At 33.1% G+C, this 20,018-nt stretch overlaps 1 protein-coding gene across 1 annotated transcript; it reads left to right on the top strand.

Moving 5' to 3' along the window:
* The first annotated feature begins 1,318 nt into the window (after positions 1-1,318).
* Positions 1,319-11,633, top strand: LOC146926341 (beta-glucosidase 24-like). The gene is made up of 14 exons (XM_085758714.1): positions 1,319-1,396; positions 2,459-2,538; positions 3,790-3,893; positions 4,246-4,312; positions 5,155-5,213; positions 8,913-8,988; positions 9,080-9,157; positions 9,248-9,335; positions 9,764-10,057; positions 10,152-10,396; positions 10,514-10,548; positions 10,619-10,718; positions 10,941-11,049; positions 11,166-11,633. Exons 1-14 carry the CDS (start codon positions 1,380-1,382, stop codon positions 11,347-11,349), a joined length of 1,536 nt encoding a protein of 511 aa, XP_085614840.1. The 5' UTR covers positions 1,319-1,379; the 3' UTR covers positions 11,350-11,633.
* The last annotated feature ends 8,385 nt before the right edge of the window (positions 11,634-20,018 follow it).

Below are 20,018 nucleotides of genomic sequence, written 5' to 3'. Positions count from 1 at the left end.
TAGAATTTGGTTTTTGGAGATGACTTCTTGGTTTGGTGTTTAGTTTTTATTGGTTTCAAGGGCCCTCAGTGGAGGGTGTTTTTGGTTTGTTCGTATAAGTTTGTATTTGATACTTGGGGGTTCTGCATATATACGACACGCTTTTCCGTTGTATGTTGCTTTTAAAGTCTCCTAGCCTAGCATTCCTTGTGCTTGCTAGGATCCTTTGTGTTTTAAATAAATTCCATTTTAACTTTTTCAAAAAAAAAATTATCGCAAGAAAAGAGCAACAAGACAATATATATGTGATTTGGTATACCAATTTCATTTATGCAAAGCAAATAAATTTTTTTTTTTTTTAATTTCCTTACTTTCATCTTTAAAGTTTTTGCTTCCTTTTGATTCTAAAAACTTTTTTAATCATGTTGAAAAATGCAGTTATCTTCATCATTTTCATGTTTAAACTCAAGAACACCATGAACACTCAAACTTTTTTGCGTAACTTATGTAAAATATGTTCTATAATTTTTAATTTGATCCTACAAATAATAAAATTAAAACTAACACTTGTTTATAAAAACACCGGTAGTCAGACGCGGGACATGTGCAAATCATTTTTTTAATTAAAACTAACATGTGCAAATTCATGTATAATTGAAATCATAACACACAACGTATTGCCAACTGTATGAAAGATTAAAAAAAATATATGTAACGTAAGATTAATAGATGCAAGACCTTGTGAAAAATTTAATAATTATACACCATTGATTGCTTCATAATGTCTAGCCAACTAACATGTGCTCTTGTCCATAATATAATTGAATGTGCACAGTTTCTAACCTTTGTAAATTAATAAAAAAATAAGATACTCGATCCATATTAACATTATAATATGCACAGATCAATGTTTTTACTTACTTTCTCTCTGTTGCTTTCGTTTTTGAGCTAATAAATCATTTTCTTTGTAAAATTTTAGTTGTTTCCAAAGTTATCATTAAAATTGTTGCTCAAATAACATAACTCTCTCTCTCTCTATATATATATATATATATATATATATATATATATATATATATGATGGATCAAATTACACCGAGGAAATGTTACACCGTTCAATATCGTTTTACTCGATGTATATTTTTCAAATTTGACCGTTGGATTGTAAGTTTATATCACATAGATCATAATAGTAAATTTTTACGAAAATTTAAAATCATTTTGTATGTTATTGATATACATCAAAATTAACGGTTGCGTCCATCCATATTATTATTTATATATACACATACATAGCCTCCTCTCCTATATAAACCCGAATACAAGCACTTAAACAAGCAACAATTTTGATTTCGAATCCTTGGTTATATTTCATAGATATCCCACTGCAGTCCCAATCAATGAGGAATGTGATCAGGTATAGTTTTGCACCTTTGTAAATATTAGTCGATATTAATGAGGAAAATAAATTTTAGTTTAATATTAGAGACTTTAAAATTCAACTCTTTTTTTGTGAAGTTCGATCTTGAATGTTATTATGTAGAGTTGGCGATTTTCATCGCTGGTTTAGTCTTGCATCTTACTCTCATTTATTTTTTATTTTTTTTAATATGATGCTGTTTTCAGTTCTTTAGCAACCACGGTTACAGTAATTTTGCTTTGGAATATTTCTCTATCTTATGCTCTTTCTCTATTTTACAGTTTTAATATGATGTTGCCTGGAATATTTCTCTATTTTATGCTCTTTCTCGGTTTGGGTTTTTGTACAATCGATTCTTTAGCTACCAATGCCTAATTCATGCTGATCTTGACAACAAGCACATTTTTCATTAATTAACCATCAATTAGGTTTTTAAATTATCATTTATTCTCTCTTCTCCCCCTTTCATATATTCTCTCTTCTATTTATATCATCTTTTATCTAGCACTCTCTTTTTCATATCTCACTCCCCTCTCTCAACTCTCATTTTGCAAATAATTACATGTATAAACATTAATCTATTTATATATATCGCATTGTAGGTCCTTAAACTACTTGAGGATTTTTAAATAGGTCCATATACTAAAAATATACAATCACGTTCTTGAACTATTATATTTTTGGCTTAAATGTAGTTTTGACGCTCCTATTTTGATTGAAATTAGATTTTAACACCCTATTTTGAAATCCAAATTTTAGTCCCACTGTATTTTATATTTTCAAGATTTTTGCCCCCTATAATATATTTTTTAGGATTTTGAGGGTCAATCCTAAAAAATATAGAACAGTAAGGCTAAAATTTTGAATTTTAAAATAGCGGATTAAACTCCAATATCAGTCAAAATTGAATTTAAGCAGTGTTAGAGATAAAATAGTTAGACCAAATAAAATCATGTGATGTTGTGATCAAGCAAGTATAATCCTCAACTTTATAACGTTATTTTTATTAAAAATGTCTTCCATAACTATTTAAAATGCCTAATTTGGAGCTTTCAATAGACCACCCCCTTCAAAAAGAAAGAGACCAGCAGACTATGATGATAGTGGAGTGGCCAATCAATCAAGTACGGTGCAATCAGGTGATTAATAATTATTTGTATTTGTATTTTTTGTTGAGTAACTGTGATTCGCCTTAAATATATTTTTGCTTTTTGGAATATATGACTAAAAGTTTATATTTTAGCAATGTTAGAGATTAAATAGTTAGACCAAAATTCTCCTCAATGGAGTTTTCTAAGGGCCCACCTTCAAATTCTTCTCAATGAAGTTTTTCTAAGAGTGTGTTTGGATGGGGGAATGTTTTGAGGGAATGTAATGTTAGGAGGGAATTCAAATACTTTGAGGTGAATTCCATTGTTTGGATGAAGGAATGTAATGTAATGTTGAGGAAATGTAATGTTATGAGGGAATTCAAATAATTGCCTAGAATTTTAAATTCTTCAAAATTTCCAAATTACCTCGTCCAAACGCACTCTAAGGGAATGTGCAATTCATAATCTAGAATTGCCTTCAAGAATCTTTGTGATACTCATCGACCACATTTGATGTTGTGGCTGAATCTATTGTTCATTCTTGTTTTCGGGGAAGGTAATGGTTGTGTGGACAAAGTATCTAATCATGTTAACATTGTTCACGATACCGTTTGGTAGGATTCATTGCCTCTTTTTATTAGAACCTCTTAAAAAGGCAAAACTAAAGAAAACAAAGAAAGGGAGAGAAAAAAGTTACGAAAAGCGAACATGAGGATTTCTTTAGGGTTTTGGTTTGAGACGTCCACCCCCACTTCCTTCTCTTATGAGTGAGTGGCAAACGAAGGGAGTTTCTTGTGGGTGCCGACCTAGTCGGGATGTCCAGTTTCACCCTGATGTTCTTCTCACCCTGCAGTGATGATGTCCTTAGCCCATTTTTTTTTCAACATTGTCTTCATTTAAAAGTTTTCTATTCATTTCTTCCAATGTTCTATTTTTCCTTTCGACAACCCCATTCTATCGAGGAGTTATTGGATTGAAAAAATTATGAGAGATGTCATTCTTATAAAAAAAAAATACCTTGAAAGGTTCATTTTCAAATTCTCCTCCATGATCACTTATCACTAAGATGATTTTTGCATCTTTCTCATTCTTAACTCTTTTGCAAATGTTTTTAAAAAGCTTCAAATGATTCATCCTTTTTTATTTTAAGAAAAAAACCCACGTGAATCTTGAAAAGTAATCAACATTGACAAAACCAAGAACAATAAAACTTAATTAAAAAATGACAATAAACTATTTTTATTAACATTATAAAAAGATTTTTTCTTGTCTTAATAATTTCTTTAATGTTTATTTTAGGGGCGGGACCTGTTATTTCCTCTATTTATGCTGACAGTTTTGAGCTAAATCGGAGCAGTTTTCCGGAAGGTTTTGTTTTTGGTACTGGCTCCTCCAATTACCAGGTACGTTTTGTAACATTGTGTATGTTACTATGCATGTGGAAATATGCATAATCATTGCGTATGCTTTTGCTTTTTGTAACGGTCGTGCACCAAAAAAATTATGTTTAATTCCTAATGCTATAAGATTGGCCAAAGAAAAAACATGTCTTAAAAATGCTTGAAAGTCCAGAAATTTAGAGAAATAGAAAGTAATACTTTTTCTGGTCTAAAATATAAGAAAAGATTCATTTTTTTTGATTCATTGAATAAATATGTATCTGATTTATATTATTGAGTATTGATTATGTATGAGTTATATTATTGAATCTTAAGAATTTGAGGTTAATATATAATTTTTGTGTTGATAATGTAGTATGAAGGTGCTGTACATGAAGACGGAAGAGGACTTGGTACATGGGATATATTTGCCCATACACCAGGTATATATATTTTTTTCTTCAATAATTATAGTTTTATTGATACTATCTAGCCAAAAACCTAGATAGTGGATAGGCTACAAGCGCCTTACAAATCATGACCACGCCTAAAAACCACCATATACAGCTATAAAAATAAAATTGAGAACATGCCACATAGAGAAAGCTACATGAACATATCTTGCCTTAGGAATTTTTTTTGGTGGTGGCCGGAGTAAGAACCCCGGACCTTGTATATATTATGCATTGTCCATACCAACTGAGCTAAACTCACGAGGACGTCTTTGGAATCTTTTATCTAGCCGAGCTAATCTCACATGGTTGTAGTGGTGTGATTTGGACGGTGTCGTGGTGGAAACTCTGGACTCGTTCAGAGTTAAACCCAAGACCTTCAATTTTTTTTATCTATTTGGTCAACCCTATTCAGCTACTCATACCCTCAATTATAATCAGTCTACATGAACAAGAAATGAGACTTTAATTTGTTACCAAACTTTCAGATGATTTATATGTTTTGATGAATGTAAATAAGTCTCAAGATATATAGATTTTATAGACAAGTCATAGGACTTCATGTTTGTACACGTAAGATGTAAGACGTGCTTAACACACACAATTTCTACCGATAGTGTAAAAAAAATATATTAATGACAACACAAGTTTTTGTACTAGAATTCTAATAGATTTTTTTTGTTGTAGTTATTTCCTGTTAGATATTGAAGAAAAGAAACAGAAACAACGACAAATATATATAATTAATTTGATAACTCTAATGCCACTCCATGTGGCTAATGGGTGGAATCATATTTTTCTTCAAATGTAGTAATTGTTGTAACTGCATACAGGGAAGGTAAAGGATGGAAAGAATGCAGATGTAGCTATTGATCACTATCATCGTTATAAGGTACCTTCTTTCAACAAAAAAAAAATCGTTATAAGGTACCTCTAATGTGATATATAATTTCAGAGTAATTGATACAAATTGTAACCGTAGATCAAATCATTTTAGTCCTTCAAAAAATAAAATAATTTTAGTGATCAAAAGGTTATCGTAGACTGACAATGTAAAATAAATGTATGCTATTGGTGCATATGAATCAAATCTATAATTTTTTTGCAAGATATAATTTTACTTTCTATTATATTAGGAATCTTTCAAGTTTATTCTCTACAATACTTATTACCATTTTTAGTCATAGACTTTTTTTTAACAACAAAATTTATTAGATAATGAGAGAAGTACATGGAGTATTTAACCCACAAATCAGAAAAAGTACAAGGGATACTCACCCTTAAGAAAGGAAAAAAAACCCAACAAGAGTCAAGACAAAGTCGAGGGTTTGAAAACCATTTGTAAGACAAACAAGGACCCTTAATTTTCTAGCAATAAACCATCTCCAAGAGGAGACATTGATGACTTCTACAATCTCCTCCCGCTCCCAAATTTTAGAAGAAAAAATAACCCCATTTTGAGCTTCCCAAATTTTCCAAACTGTTGCATGCCAAATGAAAGTAAGCCCTTTTAGGTGTTTTTTTATCCCAAAGAAGATAATGAAAAATATTCAAGGAGTGAAAGAATATTACCGAGTAAAATCATCCCATTCCAATCCATTTAAAAAGTGCATACCAAATCCTTCCAACAAAGCTACATCTACAAAATAAGTAAGTGTTCCTCCACCTCTTGAAAACCCGAGCACCACACACAATCCGAAGTCACACCAACCGGCAAAGCTCCTATACGAGATAAATTTGAGCGAATAGGAAGTCTATCAAGAATTAATTGCCAAGATAAAATTTGGACTTTTTGGGGAGCCAAACTAGTCCAGATTCCCCTTAGCCCTCTTCTAGTGCAGCACTTAAATTCGCCGGAGGAAGAATTTCACCACTCAAAGTGACATATAAAGATTCACCATGAAGATGTTTGTAGGTTCAAGGACCCAAATTAATTTATCTTTCTCCTTTTTAACTCAAGTAGAGTAGAGAAGATTTAAAAGCTCCCCAAACAATTGTTCTTCCCTTCCAAAAAGATCCCTTCTCCACTCAAAGTCCCAACGCCACTCTTCATCAACCCATAGACCCATTTGGCTAACCTTGTTGTTCTTTTGAGTGGATAAAGAAAAGAGTCTTGGAAAATTGGATAATAAAGGTTTACCCGCTATCCAAATATCATGCCCAAAGAACGTTGCTTCCCCGTTACCAATACTTTTCTTCGCAAACTCCCAAAACCAATCTTGGACGTTTTCCAACCTCTTTCCTAAGCCACATGAATCCTTCTACCAAAGGGATGGATGTTTGAAAATTTCCAACATATTTTGCCAATTTCCACATGTTTGATAATCACAATTTCCAACATATTTTGCCATCAATACATCTTTCCACAAAACCTTGTGATCACTTAACAATCACCATTTCCACTTTGCAAGAGGAGCCATATTGAAAATTTTAAGGTCTTTGATACCTAATCCCCCCTCATCCTTTGGTTTACAAATTGACTCCCCAACTCACCCAAGTATTCTTCTTCTTCAAAGTCGCTCGCCCCAAAAAAAAATTCTTTGAATTTGGACCATCAACTTCCAAACTTTGTTAGGCATCTTGAGAAAAGAAAGGAAGAAAATTGGAATAGAGACCAAAACCGAATTAATTAAAATCACCCTCCCACCAAGACTCACAAACCGATTCCTCCACCCACCAAGCTTTTTTTCCAAAGCATGTATTACCGGTTTCCATGTATCAAGACTTTTGGGATTTTCTCCAACCGTCAACCAAAGGTAAGTAAAAGGGAGAAAACCTACTTTACACTTAAGAAAAGTGGATGCCGGAATTATAAGAGTCTTCAACATTGAGCCCTATCAAGCTACTTTTAGAAAAGTTGACTTTTCGACCCGAAATCAAATGGAACCATCTAAGGATAGCCTTCATACACCAAAAAAATTCAACACAAGCCTCACCAGTAAATAGAGCATCATCGACATATTGAAAATGAGAGATAACCACATCCAATTTTTCAACCTTAACCCCTTTGAAATAACATTTTCATACCACTTCCTTCATCAATGCCCCTAACCCCTTCGCCACACCAAGAGGTCTCCTTGTTTAAGCCCTTTTATTATTTCCACTTGATCTGCTGAGCAGCCGTTAACTAGAATCGAAATATTTACCGCAAAAACACAAGCTTTAATCCAATTAATCCATTTGTCACAAAGTCCAAATCCCTACATCATGTACTCCAAGAACTTCCAACTTACCATATCATATGCCTTTTCAAAATCCACATCCGCAATTTCCACAATTAACCCTTTGATTTTCTCCTCCACCTCCCCATAAACCTCCTTATTCCACTTTCTAATAAATCCCTTTAGAACCTTCAATTTTTTAAAGCGATAAGGGGTATTCTGAAGTCGGAACTAAAAGTGTTGTTTGATCAATTCCATCATAATGAGTGCCTTCCAAGAGGTTTCTCTTCTTATTTTATTATCGTAGTTCGAAGAACTTCGATGCTCACTCTCTTCTGGAATACCGACCAATTTCTCTTCTCGAAAGTGTATATAAGCTAGTGGCCAAAGTTCTTGCAACCCGATTAGCCGCGGTGATGGATTCCATTATAAATCCTAAGATGAGGTAGAGGTTTCTGGACTTTCGGATAATGAGGTAGAGGTTTGGAAATCAAAATTCACCAATCTTTGGGGCCTTTTGAAGAGTAAAGGTAGTGTTACTTTCCAAAGAGCAAAAAGTAAGTGGCTAAAGGAAGGGGATTCAAACTCGGCATTTTTCCATGCTTTGCATTAATCATAGGAAAGCTTCCAATACAATCTTAGCTCTCAAAATTGGTCATTCTTGGCACCATCATCCGTCTGCTTTAAGACATGCGGTCTTCATGTATTTTTATAAACTTTTCTCTTATGTTCACTGGGACATGCCTAATTTGGATGAATTGGAGTTCCTTTCATTAAAAGGGGAGCAAAATGAGTCTTTGGTTGAAAATTTTAGAGAGAAAGAAAACTTTGAAGTGATTAGAAGCTCCAAAGGCAACAAAAGTCCGGGACCGGTTGGATTTAGCTTTAAATTCTTTTAGTCACAGATTAAAAGAATAACTTCTCTATTTACAAACTCATTAACATAATTTGTTTTTATTAGTATGCAACAATGTCTCGAATATGATTAACTAGAATGGAGAGAACCTATAAGAAACCAAAAATAATCACTTGTTTTTATAAAAACTCAAACTAAAAATTGATAAAACAAATAAATTGATAGGGACCAAAATAAAGAATCTCATTTTACAATAACTAAACATATTTCATTCTAAAAGTTTTACGGCATTCCCTTGTTCTCGTAAATTTGACATCATTGCAATAATGTTTGTATGTTAAAATCCATGCGAGAGACATAATTTTGTAGTATTTTACATGAAGTGGACTTTTACATCGGTTAAACAAAATTCTTTTAATATAAATTATCAATATTACTAGTTCAAAAAACTATTGCATTGATGATCATGCAAGAGATATAATGAATTAAACATCAATTATAGATTTTACTTTATAAATCTCTATTTTTTTTTTTTTGTCTAGTATATGTGTTAACCATTTTTACATCTTAATAGGAAGATGTTCAAATCATGAAGAATATGAATACAGATGCATACAGATTCTCCATATCTTGGCCAAGGATATTGCCAAGTAATAGAAAATGTTTAATTTGGTTACATCATTAATGAGTTTCAACTAATTGTATCTTCCATATGCATTAACAACTCTAACAAATATGCAGAAGGAAAACTAAGTGGGGGTATTAACCCAGACGGAATTAGATTTTACAAAAACCTGATCGATGAGCTACTTAATAATGGTAATGCATAATAATCCATACTTTATTAGTATATCATATTCATTATGTTCATATTCATAATAATATAAATTGATGGAATTATTGATCCAGGTCAAATACCATATGTGACCCTTTTTCATTGGGATCTTCCCCAAGCCTTACAAGATGATTATGGAGGCTTTGTCAGCGAGAATATTAGGTAAGTATTGTGACACAAATTTGATAGAAAATGCATATACAGAATTGCGAGAAAGATTAGAATGTTTTGGATACTTCAGAACGTTATGTATTGAGATTAGAATGATCTCCACACACTCACACTTTAGAGATGAAACTATAACGAATGATGAAACTCTACTGTTAAATGTGAGAGATATGAGTGATATATGTGATATATATCAACTGAATACAAAACAAGTACTTATAGACTAAGTTGAGTTACTTGCTCTACAAGCCACTAACCAACTAGTTAGTTACGAACTAGCCAACCAACCAACCAACAAACATAGTTGGATTTATCCATAACTAACTAACATTAGAATATGAATTATACTTCAACAAAATTTTCATTCAAGAAATAATAAATTGAGGATAGAGCATTATGACATTTTTTTTATTCATATGCAGAAAAGATTTTAAGGACTTTGTGGATATTTGCTTCCTGGAATTTGGAGACAAAGTAAAGCATTGGGTTACTTTTAATGAGCCATTCTCTTACACTTTGAGTACATCAGATTGGTACCAGTCAACACACAACCAACTTCTTGCTCATGCAGATGTTGTCGAAATGTATAAAACGAAATATCAGGGTCAAAATGGTGTAATAGGCATTGGATTAAACTCTCACTGGTTTAAACCATACTCAACTGACCCATTAGATCAAAAAGCCGTCGAAGACGCCCTTGATTTCATGTTTGGATGGTAACAACTATACTTTTTGACCGTTTCTACAACAACCATGGATCGTGACAAAATTGTGACCGTATAAATTGAAATTTTATTTATCTGTTTGCAGGTTTATACAACCACTGACAACAGGAGAGTATCCAGCAAGCATGGTATCTTATGTGGGAGATAAGTTACCAAAGTTCACTCAAGAGCAATCTAAGAGTCTTATTGGGTCATATGATTTTATTGGAATCAATTACTACACCAGCATGTATGCTGCCAATGCAACGAAACCAATTCCTCTACATTCTGCAGCGGGCGGCGCCGACGGCGTTAATAGTGTTTTCAAAATTGTTAATGTGGCTTTATCAGGTAAGAACACCTTTCTCACCACTCCTAATGAAGATGGCATAAATCATTAATAGAAAAATCAATGTGTGCTATGATCCCTTGTTTGACATAAATTATTTCTGGTATGACTCATGACAGATGTGAATAAAGAAGGGACATACATTGGACCATGGGTGAGTAAGACTCTCTTGGAATTATTGTTACATCTTATTTGATTGATGAATAACTAAACAATATGTGCAGGCTGCAACTTGGCTATATGTTTGTCCAAAAGGGATTCAGGACCTACTGTTGTACACAAAGGAAAAGTATAACAATCCTACCATTATCATAACAGAAAATGGTAATATTTATATTACATTCTTTTTTATTTTATTTTATTTACTTCTAACATAAAATTTAAGAAAATATATTATGTATGAATCAATCATTTTATATATTAAATCTACTAATTGTCATTAAAAAAAGAAAATACTCCTAATATTCTCTCACAATGTATTTCATTCTCCTTTTTTCAGTGTCTTATAAACTAAAATTTGAAAATTCTAATAAATTTAAATCATAGGTATGAATGAAGTCAATGATCCAACACTATCACTCGAAGAGGCGCTCATGGATACTTACAGAATTGATTACTTTTATCGTCATCTATATTATCTTTTATCTGCAATGAGGTAGCACCCTCTATTTACTTAAATCAAAATCAATTATATTATTTTCGCACTCTAATTTTTTAGTTTTATGCATTTAATTTTGACTATATTATTATTTTTTGTTTTTTTGTGTGAAGGCAAGGTGTGAATGTAAAAGGATACTTTGCATGGTCCCTTTTGGACAACTTTGAATGGAATGACGGATACACTGTGCGTTTTGGAATTAACTTTGTTGATTATGACAATGGTCTTAGAAGACACCCTAAGCTCTCTGCCCGGTGGTTTAGGAAGTTTCTTGAACATAATAGAATTATTGGTTGATGCATGTCATCATGACCACCAATAATACTGTGTGAGCTTTGTCATTAACTACGAGCAACTTTAATCTTGAATTTGTTGTTGTTGATTTTTGTGTTTTCAACACAAGTGTACTCTAGTCTCTGATCTTTTTCATTTCTTTCTTGTAAGCCGTCACCAAAACTCTAGTTTCTTCTTCTTTGCCAATAAAGAGGGGGTGATTTAAGGTCATTTTTTGATCCAAAATCACCCCCTGTATCTCGTTTTTCTCTTTCCTTTTTTATTAAAATAAGTGATTTTCACATTTATTTCGTTCTTTTATTTTGTGATTTAGTCGTCTTAGTGCGACGTGAGTGTGTTTGTCGTCTTTGTGTGGCGCTGTTTGCCTTTCTTGTTTCGCTCAGGTCTTGATTCAGTTTAGATTGTCATATCAGTTTCGATCCAATGCAGATTCAATCAATGACTTTGACGTCCTCCACGTTGCAGATCTGGAGACATGGGTATTCCGGAGACTTTAATATAGTCATATGTGTAGGCTTTTGTACTTTGTCGTTTTATGCTATTAACATAGATGATGTGAGTTTGTTCGCAAATTCATCCTTTTTTGTTTTTAGCAAATTTGCATTGTATCAATGTACTATATCAATTTAAATGAATGAATATCATTTATTTGAGTTAAAAAAAAAGTCTTGGATTTGTTGTTTTTTAATAAAAATCTAGAATTTGTTTTCTTAATTAACAATTATCTATATATGTTATAATTGCGTTCATTTTTAATCATGTTTTGTTTTGTAATAAGGAAAAGGGCGATGCTACATCTCCCGAATGGCTTTGCTCGGGATTATCCCGATTCCACTTATATTGTTACATTTCTTTCATATATTGTTTTATCTTGGTTTTCGGGTGTCAAACATTGATTACGTTTGAACCTTTTTAACCGGTGATATCTTATTTTTTCTTGGGAAGGGAAAAAGTAAGCAAAACCCTTGAGAATCGAGGTCCGGGAGTTGTTTTCGCTACGGGAAGGTGTTAGGCACCCATAACGACTATAGTATCCTATAGGAACCGTCTTTACTTTCTACGCGCGAGCTTTATTTTTAAATGCTATTTAAAAAATGTTATTTACACCTAAAGGTTTACTAAGTGAAGAATTTGAGGGAGAAGAAAGTTTGAATTTTTACTTTATTTGAATTGAAGGAATTTTGTTCCTTGCCTACGTACCCGTTTAAGGGATCAAATCCACCGTAGTTCTCTTCCAAAAATGTTTTTGTTTTTGTTGGTTGATTTTAAGTTTCGAAAATTGGAATTTTGAAGAATGGAGAAAAGAGGCCTCAAGGGCATAAAATTGTGAAATTGTGAGGTTGAATTAGTCGTTTTGCAAAAAAGTCTAAGTATGATTAAGGTTTATTAAGATTTTGATTAAGAAAAAGAAAAGGAAAATTCAATGGGATTTTGATCCCAAGGTTTATTAAGAAAAACATTTGAGTGAAATTGTTCATATTTTTTTGGAAAATTGATTTTTCTAAGTATAAAGCCTAAACATTCATCTAAACATACAATCCTAAACATACATCTAAACATGCATATTCTAGCTATATACCTAAAGTGAGGTGTGTGCATGTGTCGGTGCTTGTGTCGGTGTACATCATTAGAGTCCATTGTCCTTTACATCATTGGCCTAGATACATTCTATGGTCTTGCAAGAAATTAAAAATTGCATGAAGTAAAATATTACAAAAGCTCCTAAGTGTTACATTCTACTTTTGGTGAAACTTAAAGTGCAAGAAATAAGATGGATATGGAATGAAATGGGAATGCTTATGAAAAGTATGAGGCATGAAATGAAATGGTTAGTAACACATGGTAATATCAAGAGAAATAAAGCAAGAGAAACACTACCACACAAAGCATAGGAAACAATCCAAAATAAAGGTAAAATGAGTGCAAAACATGACCAAATTTTACTCATAAAATGCAAAAGCCATATGACCTATAATTCTCACATTCCAACACACTTTTAAAGGTTTAGAATCAGATTTTGGAATGGGAATTAAGGCAACATGGTTAACTTGACATTTTGGAAGCAAACTTAGACATATTTGCATTATTTATTTACACAAGTAACTTGTAAACTAAGTAACCTATCGAGATTCACAATTATGCAGCAATATCAAACACAAACAGTGGCTAAAACCCCATAAAATCAAGTGGCATAGGTCACAAATGTTCATCAAGAGATTGGAATTGGAATCAAGCAAATTTCCATCAATTTTTTAGCACAAAACATCACAAAATGGCAAGAAAATTAACACTTTATTTTTCATCAATTTTTAATATGCAAAAATCATCACAAAACACTACAAAATTATCAAGAGATGTATATGAATTTTTTTAGAATTTTTTTTTTAGGATTTTTAGACTTAAAAATGTACAAGAAACTCACAATTTGAACAAAAAAGACTAGTAAAAGAATGGAAAATGCTGTACATATTTTTATCAACATTTAGCACATAAAAGTATCACAAAATGTTCAAGGGAAAGTATCAAAAGCATATGGGAAATTTCATGGAATTTTAAGCATGAATAGAGGTATTGAAAGTAAAAATAGCGTTGAAAATAGTAAAAACAAAAGGAGATAGAAAATCTTGCAGAAAAACATGCCCAGGCCCAAGGTCATGCATGGATCTGGACTATCCATCAGCTATACAACCATTGGATTGATCCAGGTCCAATTTTGACCAAGATCCAAGGGCTTAGGACGCACAGTGCATAGTGAATCAAATCAAGTACGCATCAAGACCATACAGCTCATAACAAGACAGATCTAACGGTCAACACATGAAGGAGCACAGAAAGAACACAACACGCGCGCGCGTGGTATCAAAGGCATGGTATAAAGGCAGTTCTCAGAGAGAAAGACACATAATGCACATACACTTCTCTCTCTAGGTTATTTTAGGGAAAGAGGCTCTGCAGATGATTGAACGGAGAAGATGACCGGAGTTTGCTCCGGTGCGGTGGTCCGCCGGCGGCGCCACCGTACCGGAGCATTTTTTCTACGCTTTTTCGAGTTTGTTTACATCAAAATACTCCTCTCATCTTCCTCGTCCCCATTCTGGCCTTGGATTTTCAAGAAACATGCTTAAACGTGCTAGATCTAAACTTTAAAACTTCGAACATTTCAAACAAAATATGAACGGTAGGGAGTAAGAGTTATTACCTTTCGTTCGTTTGGATTGGAAGCTTCTTTCTCCTTCTTCTTCGTCTCACACTTCTTCTCTGTGAACTTGTTCGAACTTTGGTACCGTTCTAACTCTTTCCTTTTTCTTCTCTTTCTTCCTCTGTGATCGTGTGATTCGTCACTTTGGTGGCGAATTCGCGCTGGAATTGCAGAGTCTAGGGTTCAGTGATGATGATTTCCCAGCGAATCCCTGAGAACCTACTTCGAACTTGTTGAAATTGCTGGATTCTGTTGAAATGAACCATGTATTGAACTCGTATTCTGGCGAAATTGATGGAAGATTAGTGCGAATTTGTGAAATTTTGGTCTGGAATTCAATGTGAATTGATGATTCAGTGTTGGATCGGTATTGGTTTGATGCGAATTTGATGTTCTGGACAGTTAGGGTTTGAAGATGATGAACTTGTTCATCATTGTTCTTGAGCTTTTTCAGCTTTTGATCCGTTTTTCCTTGGAGAGAGAAAGAAGATTCTGTTTCTGAAATGTGATTTGTGATGTGGCAACGAATCTGTGGATCTGTGATGATTAAGCCCCTTTTATAGACTGACACTTGGACAGGCTGGGCCAATAGAATGGTGACACATGGACATGGACTGTAACTAACTGGACCAATGAAAATTTGACACGTGGCACTGGACTTAACAAACTTTGGACTGAATTGCAAATGGCTAAAAATAAAGGACTGAAATTCAAAAATGACAAAAAGGACTTAAAAGTAATTAATAATAAAATTGGTTAAAAAACGTAATTTGGAAATAACGTAAAGTGAAACGATTAAAATTTGACAAAACGGACTAAAACGAACCAATGGCTTAAATGAAGTACTTTAAAGTAACCTCTCTCTGCCGAAATTTTGTGTGAAATGACCAAAATGCCCCTGGGGCTAAAACGACTAAAAATGACTCAGATGCAAACTTTAAAATGGATTTTTATCAAGAAATTAAAGCAACAATCTTATACAAACAAAATTAAAAAGACTCAGAGACAATTTTAAGAGTTTGAACAGGGTTTTGACACATGAAAAGACTAAAATGCCCCTAGGGGCAAAACTGACTCAAAATGACTTCAAATGCAATTTTTGAAATGGATTTTGACACAAAATTGAAATGAAGACTTATTCAAACTATTTGAAAGGACTCAAACAAATTTTTAAAGATTGAAAGAGGCTTTATCAGAGGAAATGACTAAAATGCCCTTCTATGTGAATTTTGCAATTAATATTGAAATAAAATGCAGGGAAAGATGCCATTGATCAGAGACAAATCAAATGGCTTGTGATGCAAGAAAAGAAGAATTGAATTAGTATTTTTAGGTCCAAAATTAGGGTATAACATATATACATGGCTATTTTTTTTAAATAAAAAGAAAACAGGCCATGTGAGTGAAAGAAAAAAGGACACGTCCTCGAGAATAAAAAATACATCGTCAAACAGTCATTTCAAGTGTATAGCTCAATGCCTCAATCCAATTGAAAGTATATGAAGCTATATAATAATTTTAACCCAACTTAATGCACAAGTGGTGAGTCCAGTATTCAGGTAATGAAAATTTTCACCCAAAACAAATAATTATGCAAGCTTTCACGAATAAAATAATGCAAGTGGATGGTTACATGTGAATTCGGGACAAATTCGGGATAATCCGTCTCGCGAGATTCAGCATTGCTCTAAGGAAAATGTTGTATATCCCGATAACTTGAATCAAGAAAGTGTCCCGACCGTTTAAAACACAAATGCATTTATTGTTGCTAACATCATGTTTGGTAAGTGGGAGCAGTTTTTTTTTTTTTTGGAATCAAAGCAATTTCCAATCGTGAAGCTTTCGGGATATATTTCATCGGGATATATAGCATCCCTCTTGTAATAATTGAGCGACAAAATATCCAATTTACATCATTTTTTAAATTTCCTTGGTGGCGCTGTCCTTCTTGATAGAGTTCCTTAAATTGTGGGCTATAATCCATTTTTCATCTCCCTTGTTGCTTAATCTTCCCTTGTTACAATTAATCATCTTTTTTTTCCTTTATTTTTTATTTTTACAAAATTAATCAATTCTTCGTGACAGCTTCGTTTATGCTTGATTCATTTAGTAAAATATAAGAGTAAAATACATTCCCCTCCCTTGAGTGACTGTAATATTACACTCCCCTCCCCTCTTGTTTTAAAACACACACTTCATTCCCTCGTGAGATAATAATATGATATATTTAGTCCATTTTAAAATTTTCAATTAAATTTTGTAGTTAATCTCCATTAGACACCAAGTTCATTACTATACTACCCTTTTCCTTGCACATGTCTTCATCTTTCATTCGTTTACATCAACATAATCGCCATTGTTGAGATTAGAAATTTGTGTGCATCTTCAATTGCCCTCTAAACTAACCACCCTATATGTCTATCTGTGTGCATCTCCATTTTTTCCTCTTAAAAGATACATGATTGCAATGATGATGGCTGTCAATAGATAAGGTGTGTGTTTCCCAATATTAGTGAAGAAAGACATGTATTTCCCAATTTCAACGTATGTCCTGTTGGAACAAAATGTGTTTAACAATAAACCTTAAGAGTTTTGATGATAACAAGGTATTAAAAATTGTCAATTGGACTAGCTAATATTTGTTCAAGTGTAAAGGACCATAGTTAAAAATTTTACATCATATATGGGTTGTGAAGAAGAAAAGAGAGCAAAGGAATCAACAAGATTGAAGCTTAGAAGATCCTGAAGGCAAAGTACTCCTGAAGACTAGAAGCTCCTGAAGACTAGTGCTCCTGAAGACTAGAGGTCCTGAAGTGCCATGTCATCAGAAGCTGCCTCATCAGAAGCTGCCTTATCATAAGCTATTTTCACCAGAAGCTGAAGATCAACTGAATTTGCGGAATTCAAGGATTCAAGAGTTGTTTCATGGATTAAAACTCGTCCAACGATGGCAGAAGACTAGTGGAACTTTTCAACGGCCATTTCAAAAGTATTTGAAGACATTTGCTTGCAAAAGGAACAAGAGTGTTGACATTGTACTATGTACGAACTGTACAACCACCTTCTCCACTACTCTGTTTTGTGTCTCCACTACAAGACAAGACAACAGCTCTGAATATACAACCAAGCCTGCAAAAATGTTCCCTCTCAACTGGAATGGATTTGAAATTGATCATTCATAGGACAATAACTAAATCAGGCAAGGAATCATTGGTGAAAGATCAAGCTTCAACAACGACTCTTTTTGGATGTGCTGGCACTTACAACGTTCATTTCACACCTCTATAAATAGTAGTGAATTCTTGAAGAATGAACAAGACTCTACAACATTTTGAAAGGGTCAAAACTCTGTTGAAATCATTCCACATCCAAAAGTTCACTTAGAATTTTTGTTCCTCAAGTTATTATCTTAGAAATTCTTAAGTCTTATAGAGTCTTATCTGATTTGTATTGTGAACACCACTGATTGTATATCAAGTGTTCAATCTCAAACATTTTTCATTGTAATTTTGTTTGTTTAGAAGTCTCTTGCAGTTGTGCTTGAGCAATATAAGTCTCTTGCTTGTGTGCTTGAGCATAGGAAGACTCTTGCAAGTTGTGCTTGAGCATTTGAAGTCTCTTAGCAATGAGCAGTTGTAATCAGATATTACATTATAGTGAACTCTCCTTGGAAGTGCAAGGGGGACAGGACTACTTCCGGTTTGTGGAAGGAACCTGTATAATTTGGTTGTGTCTTTCTTCTTCCCTTTCTCTCTGTTTCATTCCGCTGCATACACTCACATTATCACACTTCAGAAGCTCATCATTGCTTCTGAACTCAAGTGTCCTAATTTGTTAAAAGAAAAAGAAGAAAAGTCCAACACAATTCAACCCCCCTCTTGTGTTTTTCTCCCCTTCATGTCCAAGTAATTTGAAGAGAATAAATGGCACAATGAGCAATTGCCTTCAATTTTAGTGGGTTCTCATTACTGATGATGTTTTTATTTTTTAGATAAGCATGTGTGGTGATGTTGATGACATTAGGCAAAAGGGTATTAAAGTAATAAAAAAAATTCTAATGGAATTTGATTTAAACTTAACTGAAAAATTTAAAATGGATTAAATATATTATATTACTATCTCTCAAGGGAGGAAAATGTGAGTTTTAAAACAAGATGGGAGGGGAGTGTAATATCACAATCATTCAAGGGAGGGGAGTGTATTTTACTCAAAATATAATTAATTTAATGTATGTTTATTTTTATTTTTATCATAGTACAAAGCTGATGAAAACATATTTAATGATATTTTAGCTATGTTTGTCGGTGATTTGTTTAGTAGTTAAAATTTTAGAGATGTTTTAGAGGAGTTGTTATAGGTTTAAATGATATTTTGTATTGTTTTGAGTAAATACCATCATTCATCGTTCAGAATTTCTAGTTCAGAACTATGGCAGTTCAAGAGGAAGGCAATTCGAGCTTCGGAGGGGTTTCTATCTTCTCCTTGATTTTATAGGGTATGTTTTTATCTTTAGTAATTTATTTTTGAGCGCTGCTATTTGCAGCGAAGGAACTTATCCCGAATTTTTCACGACTTGCCTATCACCGTTAGATGTGAAATTATTTTAATCATGGATGGATAGAATACAAAGTAAATTCATGCTGGCAGTTAGTTTTGCACCATCGTGATTTGGTCGTGAACAATTATGTCGGGACAAACAACATTTTCTTTTATTTTTATGTTACCATGTGTAACTAATTCTTTTTAGGTTAGAGTTCTAAGATGAACCTCTACTTATTTTTGTTGGATATTTATTTAATTTAATGTCATTTTTATTTTATTTATCTTTTGTTCGCTATTAAGTTTTATCAGGAAATTCCATTAGTTTATTATCATTCATTGATTTCGTCAATGACTAATCCTTGTTGGTAATCAGTTGCTATAGTCACTGAATTTGGAGCTCAAATTAATGTAGGTGTACTCAGCTGTAGGTGCCTATCGGATATTTAGGATGAAGGTGGCAAAAGCTGAGAAGAAGGCCCCCCCACCAACTGTGATTGATTTCACAATGGAGGATGCAAGTGTCTCTGCCCTTACTCCCTCTCCATGAATTCATGTTTCATTTCCTTGAGTTTAGAATAGTTGTAATGGATCCATCATTTCAGTTTAAAGAATTTAATTGTAAGTAATTAAATCAGTGGTCAATATTGTTTGTACTCATTACCTTAATTTGATGAAAAATTGTACCGATAACAAATTCATGCATCCTCCATTGTGTCATCAGAGCTTGATTTCCTTACATTCTCCAGTAAACAAATGTGTTCTTTCTCCCAATCCATTGATTGTTTGAAAGAGCGAATAAAAGATAAATAAAATAAAAGCGACATTAAATTAAATAAGTTCCCTTGAAATGAATTTTGTTGATTACGAGAATAATCTTAAAAGACACCCTAAGCTCTATGCCCGTTGGTTTTAGCAAGTTTCTATTAAGAAA

Source organism: Medicago sativa, chromosome 4 (genome assembly GCF_051527215.1).
Source record: "Medicago sativa cultivar Bolivia chromosome 4, Bolivia_mono, whole genome shotgun sequence".
In the NCBI taxonomy this organism is placed as follows: Eukaryota; Viridiplantae; Streptophyta; class Magnoliopsida; order Fabales; family Fabaceae; genus Medicago; species Medicago sativa.
The sequence above is the reverse complement of the archived record's forward strand: the minus strand, read 5'-3'. Positions and strand labels throughout refer to the sequence as shown.

Excerpts from the sequence above, each read along its gene's own strand:
- LOC146926341 (XM_085758714.1), top strand. Across the intron at positions 2,539-3,789 it reads ATCAAGTACGGTGCAATCAG|GGGCGGGACCTGTTATTTCC; the intron begins GTGATTAATAAT and ends TGTTTATTTTAG. Across the intron at positions 3,894-4,245 it reads CTGGCTCCTCCAATTACCAG|TATGAAGGTGCTGTACATGA; the intron begins GTACGTTTTGTA and ends TTGATAATGTAG.